Source organism: Prionailurus bengalensis, chromosome A3 (genome assembly GCF_016509475.1).
Source record: "Prionailurus bengalensis isolate Pbe53 chromosome A3, Fcat_Pben_1.1_paternal_pri, whole genome shotgun sequence".
Lineage (NCBI taxonomy): Eukaryota > Metazoa > Chordata > Mammalia > Carnivora > Felidae > Prionailurus > Prionailurus bengalensis.
The window spans coordinates 74,071,631-74,097,467 of record NC_057354.1 but is presented as its reverse complement, the minus strand read 5'-3'; the positions used below and the strand labels follow the sequence as shown (position 1 = coordinate 74,097,467).

At 34.8% G+C, this 25,837-nt stretch overlaps 1 protein-coding gene across 6 annotated transcripts in view; it reads left to right on the top strand.

Annotated features, from left to right (window-relative positions):
• The window catches only part of CCDC88A (coiled-coil domain containing 88A), a 156,572-nt gene that overhangs the window by 107,863 nt on the left and 22,872 nt on the right, over positions 1 to 25,837 (top strand). For all 6 annotated transcript variants that reach the window (XM_043603406.1, XM_043603410.1, XM_043603409.1 and 3 more), the window contains exons 15-22: positions 577 to 1,647; positions 3,057 to 3,184; positions 8,878 to 9,019; positions 12,428 to 12,592; positions 18,079 to 18,240; positions 19,788 to 20,065; positions 20,247 to 20,390; positions 23,521 to 23,707. In XM_043603406.1, coding sequence (XP_043459341.1) covers positions 577 to 1,647; positions 3,057 to 3,184; positions 8,878 to 9,019; positions 12,428 to 12,592; positions 18,079 to 18,240; positions 19,788 to 20,065; positions 20,247 to 20,390; positions 23,521 to 23,707 — 2,277 coding nt within the window. The remainder of the gene's footprint in view (positions 1 to 576; positions 1,648 to 3,056; positions 3,185 to 8,877; positions 9,020 to 12,427; positions 12,593 to 18,078; positions 18,241 to 19,787; positions 20,066 to 20,246; positions 20,391 to 23,520; positions 23,708 to 25,837) is intronic.

Genomic DNA, 25,837 nt, shown 5'->3' with positions numbered 1-25,837 from the left:
GTATTTTTACAAGGCTCTCAGGGGATTGTTTACCAAAATTAGGCCATGTCATAAAAAATTAGTTTTCAGGTATACCAGAGGATTTTGTGTTTTTTGATCTTTTTCAAATTAGAATTCTTGGGAGAATGAATACACACCCACATATATACACATAAAATATAGCAATATTTATCAAGAACCCACTGTGTGTATGCTTTGCAAAATTTTTTTAATGAAAGTAAAAGCTTATAGTCATAAAGAGATATGTGTGTGCATTTCGCCTATATTCCTATTTGAATTTGAAACAAATAACTATAAATAATCTGAAGATCACTTTGATTAATATTAAGTACAGTTCTCCTAACCATTTCTTTACATTATGAACTCCCTAAAGACAGAACTTTTATGACCTGAAAGTACATGTACACGGTGGTCTGCCAGCAAATATTTGTCACAATTAAAAGTAAGACATATTAGCACCCTTTTATGTTCTTATTTCATTGTTAGTTTTTTTGAAATGGAAAAACTGTAATTTAAAATATTTAGTTTATGCTAATTTATATTTTTAATTTTCTCCTTTGTTTTTTTTTCAATTAGATTAAAATATTGGAACAGGAAAATGAACATCTGAATCAAACCGTCTCTTCTTTAAGGCAGCGATCCCAGATAAGTGCTGAAGCGAGGGTGAAAGACATTGAAAAAGAAAATAAAATTCTCCATGAATCTATCAAAGAAACAAGTAGCAAGTTAAGTAAGATTGAATTTGAAAAAAGACAAATTAGGAAAGAATTGGAACATTATAAAGAAAAAGGAGAACGAGCAGAAGAACTTGAAAATGAGTTGCATCATCTTGAGAAAGAAAATGAATTGTTACAGAAAAAGATAACCAATTTAAAAATTACTTGTGAAAAAATTGAGGCCTTAGAACAAGAAAATTCAGAGCTAGAAAGAGAAAATAGAAAATTAAAAAAAACATTAGATAGTTTTAAAAACCTTACTTTTCAGTTAGAATCCCTAGAAAAAGAGAATTCCCAACTAGATGAGGAAAACTTAGAACTGCGAAGGAATGTGGAATCTTTGAAGTGTGCAAGCATGAAAATGGCTCAGCTACAGCTAGAAAATAAAGAACTGGAAAGTGAAAAAGAGCAGCTTAAGAAGGGTTTAGAACTCATGAAAGCATCTTTCAAGAAAACAGAACGCTTAGAAGTTAGCTACCAGGGTTTAGATACAGAAAATCAGAGGCTACAGAAAGCTCTAGAAAATAGCAATAAAAAAATTCAACAGTTAGAGAGTGAACTACAAGACTTAGAGATGGAAAATCAAACATTGCAGAAAAACCTAGAAGAGTTAAAAATATCCAGCAAAAGACTAGAACAACTAGAAAAAGAAAATAAATCATTAGAGCAAGAGACTTCTCAACTGGAAAAAGATAAGAAGCAACTGGAGAAAGAAAATAAAAGACTCCGACAGCAAGCAGAAATAAAAGATACCACATTGGAAGAAAATAATGTGAAAATTGGGAATTTGGAAAAAGAAAACAAAACCCTTTTCAAAGAGATCAGTATTTTTAAAGAATCCTGCATTCGTCTGAAAGAATTAGAGAAAGAAAATAAGGAGCTTGTGAAAAGAGCCACCATTGATGTAAAAACTTTGGTTACATTACGAGAGGTAAATATAGTTACCTAAATTTAAGGAAAATATTTTTATATTTTTAATTCAAGGCATTGTTAAGTTTTATTGGAACCCATCAGAAATTTGCATCATCTGCTTATGGTTCAAAATAGAAATTGGCATTTAGAACTAGAGTTTCTAAATTTTCCTACTTTTGTTATACCAAGAAGTACATGTGAATTTTATTTTTAATATATTGTAGTAATAAGGTTTCCATGTGGTATCTCCTTTATTACATTATAATTTTATGTTTTATTTCAAAATAAAATATTTGGTCAAGACTGTTACTGAATAATAGGAACCATAATAGCTACTATTTATTGAATGCCAACCATGTACCAGGTACTGGGCTAAGGACTTCAGAAATTTATTTATATAATTTTTACAGTAATCCTCTATAGATGTTATGTCCAGTAGATTAGAAAGCATAAGCGACATTAAGTAACTTATGCAGGATCACTCAGCTAATGGCAAAGTTGGATTGCTGGATTCAAATCCAGATCTTTCAAACTCCAAATCTCCATGAATTATGCTCTTAAGCCTTAGAATGCAAATCATATTGAACTTTAGGAGTCAACACTGCACAACTGGTAGTGGCTTAGATCTGTGTGTTGAGAAGAGTTGTGAAATTTTCTGGAGTAGATTGGCCGTAGATCCAAGTGAAACATGGTGTAGATCATATTCATGTTCTTCATAGCATGCTTGGCCTTTTTTTGCTACCCCTATGCTATATACTCTGTATGATAACTCTTTTAAGTTCAATTAAAAAGTTTCTTTGCATCCTGGCAGAACGTCACATTGGGAAGTCTGCCTTTCTGCTAAAGAGGCATTGAGAGGGGCCCATTATTAGCTTTTTGCTTTTTTCTTTCTGTTGTTGTACCGTCCTACAGGCAGGAACAAGGTTCCTCGTGTCTGAACTTTTAACAGTGTCCCCTAGTTCTTCAGATCAATATGTTCTTCAGATCAATATGTTAGACCTCTTCCACTGGCAGAGGGATGCTTGAGGTGGGAGAAGGGTGTTGCATCCAGCATATATTCATAGAAATATGCACTAAGGTTCTAGCTTATTATTAAAAAGTTAGTAGATACGTGTTCTTTTTCTCACAGCTTTCAATCCTCAAGAGTTCACAAGAGTTTTTCCTTTTAGTTTTTAATACAAAAAATTACAAGTAATATTAGCAAAAAAAAAAAAAAACAAAAAAGGAAAACCATATTGTTTGAACTAGTTTATTTTTTTGCTTAACTACTTGTTAGTGATGAAGGAAAAATTCAACAACATTTCTGTTTTTCCTGGTTTGAATTATATATATGTATTCCTGGATAGTGGTAGTTACAATTGTGACTGAATTTCCTAGATGTTCATGGTCATGACACTTATGTGAGTCTTGCATTCCTTTCAAAATAAGGATTTGGTGTGTGAAAAATTGAAGACTCAACAAATGAATAATGATCTTGAAAAATTAACTCATGAGCTTGAAAAGATAGGGCTAAATAAAGAGCGACTCTTGCATGATGAGCAGAGTACTGATGACAGGTGAGTATGAAGTCTATTTGGCAAACAGTTTAAATTATTGTTATATTTTTGCTCAAACCTTCTCTCCTGTATCAGCTATAGAATATTTACATATGTCACCCTGTTTCTGTTTCCTCTCTTCCCATAGAGAAAGTTCTATAAGAAAAAAAAGTAAAAACTCAGATAAACACAACCTAATACAAGAAAAATGCTAAAATGTTACTATAAATAGTTACATAATAGGAAAACAGGAAGCCACTCATGTAGCAGAAAAGCAGAAACTATAATTACCTATGAAAGTAGAATGAGACATTAACAACAAACCCCTCTCTCTTGAAATATAAAGTTAGTTTTTATTTGAATCATGTGCTTAAATGCCTCAATTCTTTCATTTATTTTGTGTGCAAAAGTGGACTTACAGAAAGGAGAAATATGAAACAAAGGAAAACATGCTGAGGTAACTAAGGTATAAAAATAATATGGAGGGGCTCCTGGGTGGCACAGTCAGTTAAGCGTCTGGCTCTTGATTTAGGCTCAGGTCATGATCTCATGGTTCATGGTTTCGAGCCCTGTGTTGGGCTCTGTGCTGACAGCATGGAGTCATCTTGGTATTCTTTCTTTCCCTCTCTCTCTGCCTCTCTCTCTCTCTCTCTCTCAAAATAAACATTTAAAAAAATGTGGAATGGGCCACCTGGGTGACTATTAAGCATATGAATTTTGATCTTGGCTCAGGTCTTGATCTCATGGTTGTGAGTTCAAGCCCCATGTTGGGCTCCACACTGGGCATGAAGCCTACTTAAAAAAATAATAATAATAATGTGGAAAAGTAAGGTGAGAAACAATAAAACCTTACTTTATATGCCCTTTAATTTTGAGAATGATCAATGTAAGGTCAAAAAAATTATTTCTCCTATGGTAATTACAATCTATCAAACAATCAGATTTTTCAAGGAGTCTATGGTTTAGCATCTAGTCAGCCATGTGATTCCAGCTAGACTGGAAGGATATATTGTTAAAAATACAGTTTTATGTAGACTAGATTTTAATTCATTGGAATTTTTGTAATAGAATTTGTATTTTATTGTCTACCCATTATTACTGTTATAGTATTTATAGTCTATATTAAATAATGTATATAGGGAAAATTAATGCTGTTATAAGAGATTTGTTTTTGTCATTTTGAAAATATTCAAAGTTAAGAATAGGCTGGTTGATGCTCATAGATTCTGTAATAACAAATAGAAGTAATTTGAGGCATTAGTTCTAGCATTGAATTCAAGCAACCGTAATTGGATTAATCATACAACTGTTTCATGAGAAACTACTTTTTTGCCATTTTATTTTATTGCTTTTAATTTAATTTAATTTTTTTTTTAATTTTTTTTCAACGTTTTTTATTTATTTTTGGGACAGAGAGAGACAGAGCATGAACGGGGGAGGGGCAGAGAGAGAGGGAGACACAGAATCGGAAACAGGCTCCAGGCTCTGAGCCATCAGCCCAGAGCCTGATGCGGGGCTCGATCTCACGGACCGCAAGATCGTGACCTGGCTGAAGTCGGACGCTTAACCGACTGCGCCACCCAGGTGTCCCCAATTTAATGTTTTTTTTTTAACTTTTTTTTTTTCAACGTTTATTTATTTTTGGGACAGAGAGAGACAGAGCATGAACGGGCGAGGGGCAGAGAGAGAGGGAGACACAGATTCGGAAACAGGCTCCAGGCTCTGAGCCATCTGCCCAGAGCCCGACGCGGGGCTCGAACTCACGGACCACAAGATCGTGAACTGGCTGAAGTCGGACGTTTAACCGACTGCGCCACCCAGGCGCCCCCAATTTAATTTTTTTAAAATTGACATCCAAATTAGTTAGCTAGCATATAGTGCCACAATGATTTCAGGAGTAGATTTCTTAGTGCCCCTTACCCATTTACCCCATCCCCCCTCCCACAACCCCTCCAGTAACCCACCAGTTTGTTCTCCATATTTATGAGTCTCTTCTGTTTTGTCCTCCTCCCTGTTTTTATATTATTTTTGTTTCCCTTCCCTTAAGTTCATCTCTTTTGTCTCTTAAAGTCCTCATATGAGTGGAGTCATATGATTTTTGTCTTTCTCTAATTTCATTTAGCATAATACCCTCCAGTTCCATCCATGTAGTTGCAAATGGCAAGATTTCATTCTTTTTGATTGCCGAGTAATACTCCATTGTGTATGTATTTTTATATATATATATATATACACACACACACACACCACATCTGCTTTATCCATTCATCCATCGATGGACATTTGGGCTCTTTCCTTACTTGGGCTATTGTTGATAGTGCTGCTGTAAACATGGGGGTGCATGTGTCCCTTCAAAACAGCACACCTGTATCCCTTGGATAAATATCTAGTAGTGCGATTTCTGGGTCATAGGGTAGTTCTATTTTTAGTTTTTGAGGAACCTCCATATTGTTTTCCAGAGTGGCTGCACCAGCTTGCATTCCCATATGAGAAACTATTTTTGTTTGAGTTAAATAAATACTTAAGGCCCAATTTAGTTGACTACTTCTTAATATAGATACTGAATATGCATCGCTTTTTTATTCAAACATTTATTACCTGTGTGTGTATGTAAGACATTTAAATAGTTGAGGGGAAAAAAACAGTAAACCATGTAACTACCCTAACCCTTTTAGAACCCAGTTGTAGGTGGGTCCTTCATATTGTTTGGTGGCTCTTTTCAAACCTTAATTCAAACAGCTGCTCAATGTTAATTGAGCTCTTAAAATTTGCTGACCATCAAGCATCAAAGAAATGATAATGCTTCAGCTGAGCCATAAAGAATGACTGAAATGTGCAAGGTGGAATTGGTGGAGATGGCATTCCATGCAAATAAAGCACAAAGCTATGTTGAGAATTTTTTTTCTAATTTGAGAAAGAGAACCTGCAAATGGGGGAGAGGAGTAAAGAGGAAGAGGGGAACAGAGAGAGTCTCAAGCAGGCTCCAGCTCAGCACAGTCTAATGCGAGGCTCAATCCCATGACCCTGGGATCATGACCTACGCTGAAAATCAAGAGTTGGACACTCAACCAACTGAACCACCCAGGCACCCCTTTTGAGTAATTTTTAGAGTGATGTGAAAGATGGATTAGAAAGGGGCACCTGGGTGGCTCAGTTTGTTAAGCATCCTTCTCTTGATTTCAGCTCACGTCATGTTCTCATGGTTCATTGAGTTCGAGCCCTGCATCAGGCTCTGCACTGACAGTATAGTCTCTTTGGTATTCTCTCTCTCCCTCTCTCTCTGCCCCTCCCCCACTTGTGTGTGTGTGCTCTTTCTCTCTCTCTCTCAAAATAAATATATATAAAAAAAAGGAATATGGATTAGGAAAAGGGCAAATTGGAGTCACAGAGATCAGTTAGGAAGCTGTTGAAATAGGCTAGGCAAGATGTAATTGATGTGTTCATTAGTCTGCACATTTATATATATAATGAAAGCATTAGAAATAGAGATAAAGGTATATGTTGAACTCAATGTTTTAGGAAATGAAATTGAGACCATGATCAAATTGGTAGATCAGGAAAAGAAGTGTCTTAAGCCACTAAACCAGCTGCTTTCTCAACCATTACGTTAACCTTAGCATCACAAAGAAAAAAAAGTTCACAAACATAAATTCCTTTAATATTCTATCCCTTCTGTCTTGGAGTTTATGTATATCTGCCTCTGTGTTTACCTCTAATCTCAGATGGTATCTCTAACAGTCTAACCTTTTCATCTTTCTCACTGGCGTCATTCTCTCTGACCCTTTTAAGATATAATTAAGATATTATTCTTGCCATAAAGGAATAGGTAGTCTAAGTTATGGATTTGTATGTACAAATAGGTAGAATGCAACAAAGTAAATTTAGTGATAAAGTTACAAATAGAGTGCTAAGTGATCACTCTTGTCTATTCTTTTTTAACAGCTCTTTTCCTGTGTCTCAATATACAGTAAAAGCTTGGTTTGCAAGGATAATTCATTCTGGAAACAAGCTTGTAATCCAAAGCACTGACATATCAAAGTGAAATTCAAGAACCATTGGTTCAGTTGTGATCACGTGATGTTCGGCATCATGTACTACTTGTATTGCAAGACATCGCTCGTTTATCAAGTTAAAATTTATTAGAAATGTTTGCTCAGCTTGCAGAACACTTGCAGAACAAGTTACTCACAACCCAAGGTTTTACTGTAGTTTCCTAGGGTTATGTTCTCAGGCCTCTTTGTTGTGTATGCTATGCATTGCCATCCATCATCTTACCTGATAGTCACATTATTTTTTGCTTAGTGGACATCTCTATCTGGACAGTCTAGAGGCAACTCAGGCATCCAACATTAAATATATCCAAAGTTAGGTTCATAAAATGCTTTAAAAATATCTGTTGACTCAAGCCAATACCAAAACGAGTGAGATTTGTTCTCTGTGCTCAGTGAACTTAAAAACTGATTGAGCGGGGCGCCTGGGTGGCGCAGTCGGTTAAGCGTCCGACTTCAGCCAGGTCACGATCTTGCGGTTCGTGAGTTCGAGCCCCGCGTCGGGCTCTGGGCTGATGGCTCAGAGCCTGGAGCCTGTTTCCGATTCTGTGTCTCCCTCTCTCTCTGCCCCTCTCCCGTTCATGCTCTGTCTCTCTCTGTCCCAAAAAAATAAATAAAACGTTGAAGAAAAAATTAAAAAAAAAAACTGATTGAGCAAGAAAAAAATTGTAAAATGTATATATACACACATACACACAAATTAACTACAGTAAAAGGCAGAATGTGATAAAATTTCTCATATATGTACTTATTTATTTGGTTTAGTCATCAAGGTTCTCAGGTATAAGAATTAGTCATAATCTCTAGTTTGTGATTCACTCTCAAACTGTGTTCATGCACTGTCCTTTTTGTAAAAAAAATTTTAACCACAGGGTGCCTGGGTGGCTCGGTCAGTTAAGCATATGACTTCAGCTCAGGTCATGATCTCACAGTTTGTGGGTTCGAGCCTCACGTCGGGCTCTCTGCTGACAGCTCAGAGCCTGGAACCTGCTTCAGATTATTTGTCTCCCTCTCTCTCTTCTCCTCCTCTGATCATGTTCTGTCTCTCTCTCAAAAATAGACATTTTTTAATTTAAAAAAAGTTTTTAACCGTAAATAATATAATTTTTTATGAAATCACCATTCAAAAACATAACTAAAATACTAACATTCGCATTTGCCTCTTCCTACTCTGTTACCAGTATCCAGTATCTTTGGTATATCATTCCCTTTCTAAAATATTGTGTAAATACTCTGTACCCTTCCATGAGTTTTAAGCTTAACTATACCTATCTCCTTGTACAAGTATCTTAACACATTCATATCATAGACAAATGCTTAATAATATAATAAGCCCATCTACTTCTTTTCCTATGGATTCTAGCCTTATAAAAGTAAAAAGAATATTTTGGGATTTACATCTTCCAGATGCCTTTTTTTGAGCATCAATTTTTGCTTTTGACAACCTAGGCTATAATCTGAAGCTCTGGTTACCTAGTTGATTTTTTTTTTTTTTATAACCAGGAAGAGTTTAAAGGGGAGAGTGGGGCAATAGAATAATTCACCTCTTAAAAAAATATTGTTTCATAAGACCTCTTTATGGCATCAGTGTCTATGGTCATAATGATCTTTAAAAATAATTTTTGACCTCCAGTGATGAACTATGTTATTTTTGTACTTGGATAGTAGGTACAAACTTTTGGAATCAAAATTAGAATCGACTCTAAAGAAGTCTCTTGAAATTAAAGAAGAAAAAATTGCTGCTTTAGAAGCTCGATTAGAAGAATCCACAAATTACAACCAGCAGTTGCGCCAAGAACTTAAAACAGTAAGTGATTTCCTTGGAAGGAATTTTAATTGTTGAATATTTTGACAGAAAAATGTAAAGTAGGAAACAAAAAAGCAACATCATTAGTATCGTGTCTATTTCTGTTTCTTAAATTTGAGAGTAACAAATCTTTGTCTTTTAGTTCATTACAACTATATTTTGTTTATCCACTGTAATTTATTAAATTCCATTTCCACCATTCAGTTAGAGGCATATCAGTATTGTGGGAATGGGGTGGTGAAGAGGCAGTCTTACTCTATTGGGAAAAGCTTTCAGTGTGATACTGACACTTCACTCTAACACCCTACTCCTATTGAAAATCCAGGTAACAGTTTGGTAGGCATAGATGTGGGTATGAGGATACCAAGTAGAGGCAAATAGTATGTGTGGTATGTGAAAGCACTTGATCTCATAAATTTGAGGTTTTCTCCTAGACCCGTTTTCTTGTGATATTTGGAATAATTCTGTGAAATACGCAAGGCAAGAGCGACTGTCCGTTTTCCTTTACATAAATAAATTGAAATCAAAGGGGCTTGCCCATTTCCTAGGGTTAGTGTATGGTAGATTGGTAGAATCATATTCTGGTTTTTTTTTCCCTTCAGTCATCTCTGTAGTACCACCAAGAGTGATTTTACAATCAACTAAACATTCAGATTGACAAGATTACTATGGGCCACATTTAGAACTACTTGGTTCTAAGTACAAGTATAGAGCAGGGCATTGTCAAGGATCCCTCTTCATATAGTTGTCTAGAGTCATATTCACACCATATGACAGTTCAAGTGCAAGATGATGAGATTCACATTGAACTTGCAGGAGCTGCCCTTGCTTTGAGACTGTATGCTCCATAGTAGTCATCATCTCTTGCAGAAACCCTTAAGGCATAGATATAAGATCTCCACAATGGATATACAGGTTTCCAAAGGCACAGTTACCAAAGATGAATTTCCCATGCAGAAAAGGAAAAAGATTTTGTTCCCCATTTGCCCATAACATCATTGTTGGTATTTATACCATGAAATATATATCATTACAGAAGAAACTCTAGAATTTTGCTTAGTTAACATAAAGAATTATCCAAAAAATAAAGTAAAATTTGGCACCAGAGTTAATTAATCTCCAGTATGTCGGTTACAAAGAAAGTCAACTTCATAAAGCTACTCAGCCAGAAAATAATTGGGTATGGGTGTGGGTTAGTATTGCATGTATTTCAAGTCTAGAGAACAGAGGTTCAAAATGTCATCGTCTTCCACTTCCAGCCATTTTGGCATAGCTATTACTGGACTAGCTTCCTACCATTCAACTGGAATTAGATTGTTCTGGATTTTAATACTATATCACTTGAAGACTATGAAAGTTAAGTATGAGTTGAATGCCTGAAGTAACTACTAAAATAGCATGACAAAAAAGGTATAGCTAATATGCCAGCAAAGGAGATAAAATAGAATTATAAAAAATTCAAAAAAAAAAACAGAAAAAAAATGAGGAACAAAGTACAGATTGGACAAATAGAAAACAAATAGCAAAATGGCAGTTTTAAACAAAACCAGATTAATCATCACATTAAACATAAAAGGTCTAAACACCTCAATTGAGAGACTGAGATTAATAAATAAGGTAAAAAGGCAAGACACACCTATATGCTGTCTCTAAGAAACCTCAATGGAAAATATGTCATTTTTTTATGTGAACATAAATCACAGATTCTGATTAATGATATATAAGGTAAAGGGTCCAATTTTGAAACATACTTATAAGAACAATGTGCTAAAAATAAGCTTTGTGTATCACTCTCTGCTCTCCTTCTTAATAATGGCATATATCTGTAGTCTTTATAAGCCTAGAAAAACCCTGTAGAAAATTAATGTAAAATAGGAGACAGGAAATGATGTCACTCATGTTATTAGGGTATTAAAAGTAATTTTAAAAAACCCTCAAAACTGGAAAATTAGGGGGGCGCCTGGGTGGCGCAGTCGGTTAAGCGTCCGACTTCAGCCAGGTCACGATCTCGCGGTCCGTGAGTTCGAGCCCCGCGTCGGGCTCTGGGCAGATGGCTCAGAGCCTGGAGCCTGTTTCCGATTCTGTGTCTCCCTCTCTCTCTCTGCCCCTCCCCCATTCATGCTCTGTCTCTCTCTGTCCCAAAAATAAATAAACATTGAAAAAAAAAATTAAAAAAAAAACAAAAAACTGGAAAATTAGGATCCCAGAATACCTATTAAATCATTCAGCCATGCTTTTAAATTATATTCTATCTAGGGCATCTTTTTTCTTCAGTCTCACTTCATTATTTTCTAACTCAATAGTGGCAAAGTTTATTGTTGAGTCATAAGTTTCCTAAGGTTTGCCTTACATATTGAATTATTTTAAATTTCTGTTTTTATTTTAAGTTTATTTATTTAGAGAGAGAAAGAGGGAGAGAGTACATGTACATATGTACAAGTGGGGAAGGGGCAGAGAGAGGGAGAGAGAATCTCAAGCAGGCTCCACGCTGACAATGCTGGATGCTGGACTTGATCTCATGGACCATGGGATCATAGCCTGAGCTGAAATAAATGAGCCACCCAGGCACCCCTAGATGTTGAATTATTTTAGACATTTATATTTTTGCCTTAATACAAAGTTTGAGCTTTAATTTAGAAATTTAGTATAAATGTCTCCTAGGAAAAAGTAATGATTCAAGATAAGTATAATAATAATCAGTCTAAATTAAAGAGAGCTATTAAGTTAATCAGTAATTTTGGTACTGTAAGATTACCCAGTTGTTAGTATTGAGTTGACTCTCTTAAAGTAGGATTTGGTTGTAATCACACCAGAAAACCCTGGGTAAGATATATTCTTGGATGCTCACTTTTTATAAAATGTAGTCATTACATGTGGTTTAGGATCTGAATAAAGAAATCATTAATTTTCTTTATTAATATAACGCATTCTGGGCAACATATCCTTCTTACAAGAACAGACATTTATAGATACTTCAACTTTAGGTATCTTTTTTTAGAAGGAATTATTATGTATGTCAAGTCTTCATTTGTTCTTTACATGGGGTATCTCTGAAATCTCTAAATCAGCGATAGATATGTCAAAAAACAATTACTAATATTTAGCAACATGTCTATTTCCAGTTAATATATTCTTCATCATAAACAATAGGATCTGAAATTACAGAATATGTAATTGGAGTATGGCACATAAACAGAGTATATTTGATATTTTCTAGAAGGAAAGGATTTGCAATTGACAAAGCATAAATTGTGATCATGATAGTAATGATAGTCATACATATTATTTATCATAGTTTTAAATGAAGTGTCTCTCCTATTCACCAGACTAGTGCAGAATCTAATTGTGAGAAGTAATAATTTTGGTGATTTTTTTCTCCCCATTAAAATATTTTAAATAAAATATTAGGTGAAAAAGAACTATGAAGCTCTCAAACAGAGACAAGATGAAGAAAGGATGGTACAGAGCTCTCCTCCAACTTCTGGTGAAGATAATAAATGGGAGCGAGAAAGTCAAGAAACGACTAGAGAGCTTCTGAAGGTTAAAGACAGATTAATTGAAGTAGAAAGAAATGTAAGTATTTTTAAATTTTTGTAGGAATAAGATTTTTTAGAAGTAAAGTAGCATTGGATATATAATTCAGAAAATTTATTTAATCTGGTTTTGGAGCTTTGTTCATCTTATACTTTCTCGACTGATTTATTTTATAATGTAATAAAGGGCTGAAGAACTAATAATTTAATATACTTTTCTACCCTGATATAAGTCCATCAGCAAGCTTTGTCAACTCTTGTGAAAATACATCCCAAGCCCATCTACTTCTGTCCCATTGTTGCTGCTACCACTCTAGTCTAAGGTACCATCATCTCTCATCTGGATGAGAGAATATCCTCTCAGGTGCTGTCTTCCCCCACTTCTACTCCTGGCTCAGTCTAACCCATTCCTATTACAATAGGCAGTTTTTATTTTAAAACATAAAACTTAGTCATACCACTTTTCTACTTAAAATCTTAATTGGCTTCCCCTTCCAATTAGAATAAAATCCAAATTTTTTAGTGTCTTGTAAGATCATTCCTGACTTTGTCCTGCCTATATTGCTGGCCTTGTACCATAGCATTCTTCCACCCCCTCTGTTGATTTATCTGGAGATAATATTACTGTAGTGAATACCTGGAAAACACAAAACAATGCCTGATATATAGTCAATTAATTCTAGTCATATTGGCCTTCTCTATTCATATTTCCAGACCTTTATGTTCGCATCCTCTACATAGAACACATGGCTAGCTTCCCTCAGGATTCAGGCCTCATTTGACACATCTCCTGCGAGAGGTCTTTTCTGACCCCTCCACCAGTCAAGTAGCTATTCTCAACCTAAGCCATTTAATACCAAGCCACTGCCTTATTTAGTTTCTTCATAATGCGTTTCACTAGTGAAATATTATTTCTTTATTTCTTGGTTGTCTACTGGAAAAAAGCTCCTTGAAAGCAGAAAGCTGTCTTTCTTTTTTGCCACTATGCCTTCAGTATGTAGACTTAAGCCTGGTGGATAGCAGACACAGTAAATATTCCCTGAATGAGTTGGAGAAATACTTGACAAGAAACAGTAATCAAATAAATTCACCAAACATCTATCCTTTAAAGATGAATGAGATTTTGGAATATATATATTAACAAGTAGAATAGTTGCAGTTGTTGCTTTTGTGTTTTAATGTAACATGTTTTGCAAACTTTAAAGCCATAATGCCAAAAATTAATTTCCTACAGTGTTGATTCCTACTTTCTCATCCAGAAGTAATCACTGTAAGCAGTTTGTTTTCCCAGAAAAATGATTTATCTGTGTATAGAAGTAGATTTCTTTTTTTCATCCAAGATTTAAATCCCAGTTACTTAATATACAATGTAATATTAGTTTCATGTGTAGGATTTAGTGATTCATTACTTATATATAATACCCTATGCTCATCACAAGTGCCCTCCTTAATACCCATCACCATGCCTTCCTCCCCTTCAGCAACCCTCAGTTTGTTCTCTATAGTTAAGAGTCTGTTTTCTGGTTTTCCCCTTTAGTTTCTTCCCCCTGTGTTCATCTGTTACATTTCTTAAATTCCACATGTGAGCGAAATCATCTGGTATTTGTCTTTCTCTGAATGACTTCTATTGCTTAACATAATAGTCTCTAGCTCCATCCACATGGTGGCAAATGGCAAGATTTCGTTCTTTTTTTATGGCCAAATAATACTCCATCATATATATAAACTTCTTTTTTCTTTTTTGATATATTTATTATTATTTTTTAATATTATTTATTGTCAAATTGGCTTACATACAGCACCCAGTGCTCATCCCAACAAGTGCCCTCCTCAATGCCCATCACCCACTTTCCCCTCTCCCCCACCCCTCATCAACCCTCAGTTTGTTCTGTGTGTTTAAGAGTCTCTTATGGTTTGCTTCCCTCTCTGTTTGTAACTATTTTTCCCCTTCCCTTCCCCCATGGCCTTCTGTTAAGTTTCTCAAAATCCACATATGAGTGAAAACATATGATATCTGTCTTTCTCTGACTGACTTATTTCACTTAGCATAATACCTCCAGTTCCATCCATGTTGCTGCAAATGGCATAATTTTATTCTTTCTCATTGCCAAGTAGTATTCCACTGTATATATAAACCACATCTTCTTTATCCATTCATCAGTTGATGGGCACTTAGGCTCTTTCCATAATTTGGCTATTGTTGAAAGCACTGCTATGAACATTGGGATACATGTGCCCCGATGCATCAGCACTCCTGTATCCCTTGGGTAAATTCCTAGCAGTGCTATTGCTGGGTCATAGGTTTTTTAAGTTTTATTTATTTATTCTGAGAGAGAGAGTAGGTGCGGGGCAAATAGAGAAGGAGAGAGAGAATCCCAAGCAGGCTCTGCCCTATCAGCACAGAGCCTGCTGTGGGGCTCAAACTCATGTACTGTGAGATCATGACCTGAGCTGAAATCTGGAGTCAGAAGCTTAACCGACTGAACCACCCAGGTGCCCCTATATACCACAACTTCTTTATCCATTCATCAGTCAATGGACATTTGGGCTTTTTCAATAATTTGGCTATTGTTGATAGTGCTGCTGTAAACATCAAGGTGCATGTATCCCCTTGAATCAGTATTTTGGTGTCCTTTGGGTAAATATCCATTAGTGCTATTGCTGAATCATAGGGTAGTTCTATTTGTAACTTTTTGAGAAACCTCTGTACTGTTTTCCAGAGTGGCTGTACCAGTTGGCATTCCCACCAACAGTGTGGATTCTCCGAATCCTCTCCAACATCTGTTGTTTTTCTGTGTTGTTAATTTAAGCCATTCTGACAGGTGTGAGGTGTTATCTCAATGTAGTTTTGATTTGTATTTCCCTGATGAGTGATGTTGAGCATCTTTTCATGTGTTTGTTAGCCATCTGTATGTCTGGGAGTGTATTTCTTTTACAGTTATATCTGTGGGATCATGCTATACAATATTTTGAGGATCTCTGTATTTTAGACAGATATAGATCTATCTCATTTTGTTTAATGAACACATTATTCCATAGTATGGATGTTACTCTAATTTATTTAAATAAAACCCACATTGCTGGGCATTTAGGTTATTTTCAGATTTTGCTGCAATGAAAATCTATGTATAATATGTTCATAGGGTAGTAAATTCCTGACAGTGGAATTGATAGGCCAAAGGGTATATATACATATCTGTGTATGTGTGTAATTTTAAATGATATCATCACTTAAAATTGAAAATCACATTCGTTTTCAGTCCTTCTAATAGAGTACCTGTTTTTTTAGATATACATTTGATATTACTAGTCTTTTAATTTTTATTAAAGCAAAAAGAAAATATTTTAATTTTCATGTTTTAAATTGGCAAACTATTTTACATCTTTATATATTTATCAGCTGTTATGAATGCCTATTTTTAATTATTCAGTGATTTTATATATATATATACACATAGACACACACCTCCATCACTTGGATTAATAATTATATTTCAGAAAATTTGGCTGACTTGTAAAGTTCTGTAAGGTAAATTTCTTATCCCACTGACTTCCTTTATAAATTTCTATTGGAAAAAAACTACTTGGTTGTCATATTTTAGCCATTAATGGTTTATAAAGAAGGCTAGCCCTATATTAGACTGGTAATTTTGGTGTTTTTGCCAGTGTATTTACTGACCTCATAACTTCTCCATTGTAAATTTTTTCTTGCTCTGAGATATCCTTTCTACTCTCTTTTATTCTTTTATAGACTATAGGAATTTTTCTTATTCCTATAGGGATACCCAGACTTAACATTAGAGCTTGCACATTTTGGTTTATTAAGACCTGAACTACAAGGTACTTAACGTACGTAAGTGAAAAATGGTTCACTTCTTTGGTGTATCAAGATGACATATAAATACATTAGTGTTCCATATTATTCTTCCAGTGTAAATTTTTTTATCCTTTTTATCTAAACAAATTAGCATAAGAAAAGGACAATATCAAAACCCATCTTAAAGCCTTTGGCTTCCTCAGCTTTGATTTTGTGGTATAATGTATGGGTTAAATCATTACTTGCCTTTCATACAGTGACATGTAGTATATGTAACATGAAAGCGTATAAAATGAATGTTTCCTTTGTCCCCTGTGTAGGTACGATAAAAGTGATCTGTTGTGGTCCAGTGTAACTTTTTATGCATATCACAGTTATATGCAACAAATTCTGGCCTTTTTATATATAAAGTTTTATTTCAGTTTTCTAGAGGGTTCTTTGTTTATACTTTTGATACTATTTTTTTATGAAATGCTATTTAGAAATAATCCTAAAAATACAGTATCTATGGCAAAGAGTTTAATATATATTGCATTAAATTAATAATCTATTATTTGTATAGTAATTCAACTGTTTAACTATAAAATTGAAATATATTCAAATGTACTGGAAAAATTGAAAATTGTATGTTTTGTTTGGATTTGCTCCAGAAGTCCTATAGATGAGATAGAGTTTTAGTGAGTATTTTATACTATGGAAAAAAAAAATCACTACAGAAAATATATAACATCTGTTAGGTCAATTATGGCCTAAATTTTTTTTTTTAATTTTTTTTTTCAACGTTTATTTATTTTTGGGACAGAGAGAGACAGAGCATGAACAGGGGAGGGGCAGAGAGAGAGGGAGACACAGAATCGGAAACAGGCTCCAGGCTCTGAGCCATCAGGCCAGAGCCTGACACGGGGCTCGAACCACGGACCGCGAGATCGTGAGCTGGCTGAAGTCAGATGCTTAACCGACTGCGCCACCCAGGCGCCCCTGGCCTAAATTTTTTAAACACATAGTTGAAATTGTTCTGCGTCTCTCTTAAATTTGTGTTTATAAAATAGTTTTGCTGCTACCCCTGGGACCAGCACTCGCCTATATGTATTTCCCTTTGGGCAATTAGAAAATGTGCACTTCATTGGCTAGACACAATCCCATGTACTTTTGAACACTACAAAAAGGATTTAACACCCCATTCTAGTTTCTTTCTTTTTTTTTTTTTTTTTAAATTTAAATTCAAGTTAGTTAACATACAGTGTAGTCTTGGCTTCAGGAGTAGAATCCAGTGATTCATGTCTTACATATGATGCCCAGTGCTCATCCCAAAAAGTGCCCTCCTTAATGCCCATCACCCATTTAACCCATCCCCCCATCTACTCCCCTCCAGCAACCCTGGTTAGTTCTCTATGTTTAAGAGTCTCTTATGGTTTGCTTCCCTCTCTCCATTCTAGTTTCTTATGTTAATTATTGAGAATGGAATATTTTATTTTTCGGACGCTATAAAGCAGACAGTACAGAGACACAATAGTATGGTAAGGTTTTAGTATTATCATTTTCTTTCTCTTAGATTAAATCTTTATAATTTGGAATAGTAGGGAACTGTTTAACTCTTTTAAGGTTGTTGGGATTTTTTTTGGATTATAATGGTAATAGTTGTTATGAAATTGTAATATCTGTTAAACAGAAATGTTTGTTGCTTTTTAAAATGTGTTTTCTTTATTAAGAATGCTACATTGCAAGCAGAGAAGCAAGCACTGAAAACTCAACTGAAGCAACTTGAGACACAGAACAATAATTTGCAGGCTCAGATTCTTGCACTTCAGAGGCAGACAGTGTCCTTACAGGAGCAGAATACTACTCTTCAAACGCAGAATGCGAAGCTTCAGGTTGTAATGTAATATTTGGGGATGTGCAACCAAATTTTTGAATTATGCTCTTAAAATAAGGATAACTGGACATGGTAACATTGTTTCTTAGTGAGTGAATTTAATGGGAGATAAATTAATGGATGATAAAATCTATTTAGTGCTATACCAGACTTTCATATATCAGCATTTTTTTAAATGTCAGAGCCTCTAAATATTAACTAACAAATTCATTCAATGAACATAAATAAAATAAAGGTAATTTTATCTTTATTTAAATTACTAAAAAACTTTGTTTATATTTAAAAATTTTTATTGAAAATACTTATTTATGGGAGTGCCCAGGGCCATAGTAGAGCACAACAGAAGCCTGCACAAGGAGCCAGGGGAGCTTCAGCAGCACCTGCCAGAAAGGCCCAGCATTAAACAAAATAAATAAATAAGCAAAATAAAATACTTAGTTAAAATATAATTTCATCTTTATTTTATTTATGTTTACTTTATGGCCTTTTACCTGTTTCAGCAAGTTGACTGTAATTAAGCAGAAACCTTTGCTTTAGAATATGGTTGCAACATACCATTGCTTATTTCATTTTTACAGCTTTCGTATCAGTTATTAGAAACCAACAAAGCATGAGAATTTTGTCTTCAGATTTTTCCTTGGTTCAGAGGATCAATCTTGCACTTAATGCTGCAGTGTCTTTTCTTTTTTTTTTTTTTTAATTTTTTTTTCAACGTTTATTTATTTTTGGGACAGAGAGAGACAGAGCATGAACGGGGGAGGGGCAGAGAGAGAGGGAGACACAGAATCGGAAACAGGCTCCAGGCTCTGAGCCATCAGCCCAGAGCCCGACGCGGGGCTCGAACTCACGGACCGCGAGATCGTGACCTGGCTGAAGTCGGACGCTTAACCGACCGCGCCACCCAGGCGCCCCTGCAGTGTCTTTTCAAATAGAAGGATCAGGTCTGGGAAAGTGTAACTCTTTGACACGTCTTAAAGAGCCAGAGGAAAAAATTCCATCTCCAAATCTGAAAGTTCTTTCTGTAACTCTTTTCCACATGGTAAAACACATGCTAAGTTAATGTAGACTCTTGAGAAAATTTCCAATTGAAATGTCACAAGTAATTTTTCAGTTCTGTCAACCCTCAACTTTTAGGAAGTGATAAATTAGCATTTTGGATTCTGTAGTTTTTCATGAGTGGAATACAAATTGTTTCTAATCACCTTCATTTAAAATAATTGAATCCAAAACATGTATGGTATATATCTCATAATAATTTTTAATAACATCTGCCAAAAATAAAAATTAAATTGTAGGCTTTTTCTTTGGGATACTTATAAAAACCAAACTTTCTCAGTATAATATGAAATGATCTGTTGTGATTTATATAGAGCTTCTTAAAGTCACTATTCTCTTTTATATTTTTTATGTTGCCATTAGTTATATTTTTGAATAATTTTTAACATGAGAAAATTATTTTATCTGTAATAAACACATACCACATATTTGTGTCTTCTCAAAGAGCAGGTAGCTATTTATGTCTGATAACAATATGCGTTCTTACAGGTTGAAAATTCTACCCTTAATTCCCAAAGTACTTCACTGATGAACCAGAATGCACAACTCCTAATCCAGCAGTCTTCCTTAGAAAATGAAAATGAAGCTGTAATCAAAGAGCGAGAAGACCTGAAATCTCTCTATGATTCTCTGATCAAAGATCATGAAAAGCTGGAACTTCTTCATGAACGGCAGGCTTCAGAGTATGAGTCTCTCATCGCTAAACATGGAACTCTAAAGTCTGCCCACAAAAATCTTGAAGTAGAACATAAAGACCTTGAAGATCGGTAATTTATTATCTTTTTTAGACAATATAATAAATTTTATGTTAAACAAAACTAAGATAATTTATATAGGAAATTTATCATGTTTATGTGATACTAATAAATTACTCTTGTTTTCTTTGTTTCTAAAGTATTTTCTTTTTTCTAAAGAAATATTATAAACCAAATACCTTTTTTTTCCCAGTTACAATCAGTTACTAAAACGGAAAGGACAATTGGAAGATTTGGAAAAAACACTGAAAGTAGAACAGGAAAAAATGCTGCTTGAAAACAAAAACCATGAGACTATAGCTGCAGAATATAAGAAACTTTGTGGTGAAAATGATAGGTAATAAATATTTATATATTTTAGTTTTATATTCTTCATTACATCCAGAGTGTATAGTGCCCCCTTTGCATTACCATCTGTAATTTAGAATTTTTAAAAAGTCCCCAGAACAACATGTAAATTACCCACCAAAATCATGCAGCTAGTTATAAAATGGCTTGAAAACCTTGGTCCCTTGTTTTCTCTTACTGTTTCTCTCTTGATTTATTCAACTAATTAATTTTTTAAGCCACATTATATAAAGAAATCTGTACCTTGATAGCATTTACGTGCTTTATTGCTACAGAATGTAATGAAATCTGATTTTTATGTCCGTCTTTTTGCTAGTCTGATATCTCAGTTCTTGTCTTTCAAAGTTGCTACAAGTAAGCAGCCTCCTGTTTTCTAGCTGACTGATTTGAACTCTTATTTTTAACTGTCTTAGGCATTAATGGTTCTCATATTGCATGGGGCAATTATTGTTTAATTTGTAGCTTTGGGAAAATCAAAACTTGCCAACTGGTAATTTGCCTGCTTCATAAGGGTACATTTCAAAGGGTTTTTAGAAACCTTTGACAGTTTAAGCAGTCTGAACATTGGCACTGCACTTAGACTTAACCATAGCTGAAGTGCTAAAAGGCAGCACAAAAAAATTCAAGTGGGGGTCATTCATTGACTATTGTCCTGTTATGAATTTAATATAATCCATTTTTCGATTTCTATTTCTTTTCCTTTACAAAAAAAATAATCCCTCTAAGTTTCTGGAGCCATTTTCATATTCATGCTCAATAGTTTTTAATTTAGTAATTGTTATAACTAGAAATAGTGTACTAGGGGATTTGAATTTCAATAAGCTCAACACCAAGCTAGAATCGAGAAGAATATTAAGGTATGTTCAGTAGAAGACTAAATTGTGACAAGTTATAGAATACCTTTAGACAGGGTCTTTAAAAATTTTTTTAAATATTATTTTATTATTTTTGAGAGAGAGAGAGAGAGAGACAGTGCCATTGGGGGAGGGGCAGAGAGAAGGGGGACACAGAATCCAAAGCAGCTCCAGGCTCTGAGCTGTCAGCACAGAGCCCGACACAGGGCCCGAACCCACAAACTATGAGATCATGACCTGAGCTGAAGTTGGACACTCAACCAACTGAGCTACCCAGGCACCCCAAGACAGGGTCTTTTTTATTACGCACATAACATTGAGGAAGGCATTTAATATCAAAGTCCCATCTTGAACCTAACCTTTTTCCACTGTTGGAATTTGCAACAAACTGGGACAGTTGGTGAGTTTGGATAGGCCTTCTAGGAATCTAATTGTATTCATTTCTGAGGAGCCTTCTGAGAAGGAGCTTAGCCTAAATGATAAGAAGAAATTGAGCATGATGATATGAACCAGAAGACTCTGCAGGCTTGAAAGGGAAGTGTGATTCTGAGTATTCTCTCTCAAAGCTGTTCTATCCCAGCTTTTATGCATGCATGTCTATGTTGTAAAGGAAGAAAAGGTTTTAAGCAAAACCTTGAAAGAGCTCTTTCACAAAAAAAAAAAAAAAAAAATTCTGAAGAACAATAGTTTGTTTATCCATTCCTCTAAATAACCTAAGTTTTAATCTTTGATAATGCCAAATCAGGAATGTTTATTATATGGACTGGTTTGTTTTGGCCTCTTTAGTATTGTGTTCACTGAATTGCATTTTGGTGTTAATGTTCTCAGCTTTAAGGGATATTGTAAAAAACTCTCTTAAAGAGCTCATTTTAGCATTTGCCAGGGAGATGGTGTTGAGGACATTGTATATTGTATCTCTTCATATCCCACCCCCATGAAGCGTCAGTAAGTAAATCTTTGATCTCCATAGATATTGACATATACCGTGTAGCTGATTGTGTGTCTCAGATCTGACCAGCTGTTAATAACTCATGGCATACATTCATTCATGGATTCAACTTATTTATGGAACATTTTCTGTATGTTTCTGGTCTTGCCATTTTATTTATTTATTTATTTTTTACCAAGTCTTGATTTTTAAACATACTGTTTTGTTATTTATAATTCTTGTAAGCTGACTCAATTCTTTGGGGAATGAGTTGAAGCAGATTGTTAGGTGTTTTGAACAAGTCCCATCCTGTCCTTAATGCTGTAAGATAAAGGTTGTTAAGCTACAGGCAGCTAGCTCAGCAGGCCAAATCCAGGCTGCATTCTGATTTTGGTTTTTGCTTTTGTTTTTGTTTTCCACATTTAAAAACAAATTTTATTATATAGCTCTTCTGTTTTTTATTTTTTTACTTTAAGTTTTTATTTTAATTTGTTAGTTAACATACAGTGTTATATTAGTTTCAGTAGTACAATATAGTAATTTAACAATTCCATCCTGTTTTGGTTCAGCTCCCAAACTGAAAATAGTTTTTACATTGTAAAAGGTTGCAGGGGAGCACGTAGAGGAAAAGAGTTTGCTGTATGCTGCATGTGACCCACAAAGTCTAAGATATTTACTCTGGTCCTTTATAGAAAAAGTTGCTGACCTCTGCTCTTAGATGTCAGTGGACTTTGTTCTGAGGGTATAATGGAAAGAAACAGATAAGTTAGGTGTATGGTTTGATTTTTTATAAAAAATCTAAAATTTTTTTCAGAAAAAATCTCCAATTTCTCAATAAGTGGAGACTACATAAACATGGATAATTTGTCACAGCTGTGGAAATCTCAATAACTAAAATTTTGGTTTAAGTCCATTATCTGGCAACAGATTGATGGACTATCATTTCTTGTACTGCATTGATTGATTCTCTTGATCTTTCTTGAATTTTCACGTTGAATTTTAGAATTTTAAACTTCTCTATGAGATCTAAACAGGATTGGTTATTTTTTCTTTTGTCCTTTAATCTAAATATTTTCTTATTAGTACTTCACATTTTAATGATAAAATTATAAGTGTCTTCTTAAACATTTAAATGCTGGAAGATTCAAAAGAAGAGTAGTTTGAATTTTTTAAATCTAGTTTTACAGAATAGAAACTGATTTTTTAAGAGTTTAGTCACTGGCAAGAGTCTTACATTCTTTAAGTATGTCTGTGATCCACAGCATTTTCACACTGTGTAAATTACAATGAAAGCTATTAAGGATTCCAATTCTATTTTTGTCATGATTTCTAAATAGGTTGAATCATACATATAATCAGCTTGTAAAAGAAACTGAAGTTTTACAAACTGACCATAAAAACTTGAAAAGTCTTCTAAATAATTCCAAACTGGAACAAACCAGATTAGAAGCTGAATTTTCAAAGTTAAAGGAACAATACCAACAGTTGGACATCACATCCACCAAGCTCAATAACCAGTGTGAGGTGAGCTTTACCAAGTTTTTTTCATTTTGGGAGTCAAGACATGCCTAAAAAGTAAACAATCATATTAAAATGATGATAGCAGTATATATTTTGTGGGGTATTTCTAAAAGAAGTGATCAGGGATAATTGAAATTCACAACTAATTCAGAAAAACTTCTGTTATTATTAGTATCAACATTGTTTACTATTAGTTTAAACTGACATGTCCAGATACTTTGAAAATGTAAAACTGTGCCCTTGTTTAATGAAAAAAATGTTTACTTACCACCTAGCATGTACTAGGAAACCAAAAAGGTAAAAATCTCTCCCTTTGTGGAGCTTATTCTGGTGGAAGAAAATAGACAAACACAAGTAAGTGAAATACATAGTGTTTCAGTGTTTTGTAACATGGCTATATAGCACTTTACCCAAAACTTGGTGGTAAAACAATCATTTATTAGGCTCACCGATCTGTGGATCAGAATTTGGACAGGGATAGCGGGACCAGTTTATCTCTGCTTCACTTGCCACTGGGCCCCTAGCCTGAAGATTGAAAGGTGAATGCATGTTCGATAGTTGATGCTGGCCATCAGCTGGAGGCATCAGTTTTCTCTCTACGTAGTGTCTCTGAGGGCTGGTTGGGGCTTTCTCACAACATGGTGAGAACAAGACAGAAGCCATCTTTGCTTTGATGATCAAATCTCAGAAGTCATGCAGCATCATTTCCCCTGCATTCTATTCACTGAGGCAGTCAAAATTCCATTCAGATTTAAGGGAAAGAGAAAATAGACTCAGCCTCTTGGTGGAGAATGTCAAGGTTCTACAAGAGCATATGGACTGGAAAAACTGCTCTACCTATTTTGAAAATTAGTCTGCAACATATGATATGTTACAAGGTAGATAAGTTATGTGCAAGTAAAAATGAAGTAGGGTAAAAGGGGATATGGAGGACTTCCAGGGTGAATGAAGGAGTATAGATTGAGATTTTAATAGGCATCCTTGAACAAAGATAACTTTATTCAGAGTAAAACACCAGAGCCATTTGAGCATTTTGAACAGAAATGACATTGGCCTTATGTATACAGTTGTGTTCTTAACATAATTCCATGCCTCTCTTTGTTGTTTAGGTTTTATTTATTTTTCTTGAAGTTTATTTATTTATTTTGAGAAAGAGAGAGTGTGTGTGTGCACACAGAGAAGGAGGGAGAGAGAGAATCCCAACCAGACTCTATACACTGTCAGTGCAGAGCCCAGTTTTGGACTCAAACTCACGAACTGTGAGATCATGATCTGAACCAAAATCAAGAGTTGGACACTTAACCAACTGAGCCACCCAGACATCCCCATGCCTCTCTTTGTGATGGTTTGATAAAGCAATAAAAGTTTTAAAATATAAAAGGATACTGAAAGCCTTAAATAATCCTTAAATTTTATTAGTTGGTCCCCAAATCATTGACGTTTGAATATAGCTTAACACCTGAATTTCATCGCACTTTTAAGAAACAAGCACTTAAGCTAGTCTTTAAAGGAAAATAGGAATAGATCTTCAGAAAATAATACTTACAAGTTTTTTGTCTGAAATGATAAACCAATAGAAAGAAAAATTAGTTTAATAAAAATCATATACATTTAATTATCCAACAAGGCTCAGAAAGTACAGAAAATTCATTCTGCCTGTGATTTATAAAAGTCTAAATAAAATATATATGGAGCGATGGACTTACAGAATGAGGAATAGGGCAAATCAACTCCCTAAGAAACAATAAAATTGGGCAGAATTGTCAAAAACAACCAATATAGGACTCTGGACCTCAAGGAAAGATGTTCAACAAATTGAGAAGCATTTATTCAAGAAAAGCTACTCAACTTTGGATAGGAACTCTGGTTGTCTGAGGCATTTTATCTTGTGATTTCTCCCATTCCCCTCCCCCCTTTCCCAGTTCCAACACCTGGTAGTTTAGGTGAGGGGCATACTGTGAAAACCATCAACTTTGCTACCAGAGCAGATTGATTTGATTTGAGCAGAGCACAAAAAAGTCCCCATCCCCAAGAGAGTTGTCAAAGGTCAACTTTCAGATGGCCTGAGGTTGGAATATTGGTTGAGGCAAGTAATAGATTGGCAAATTAGTCAAAAATTTCACTAGGAGAATC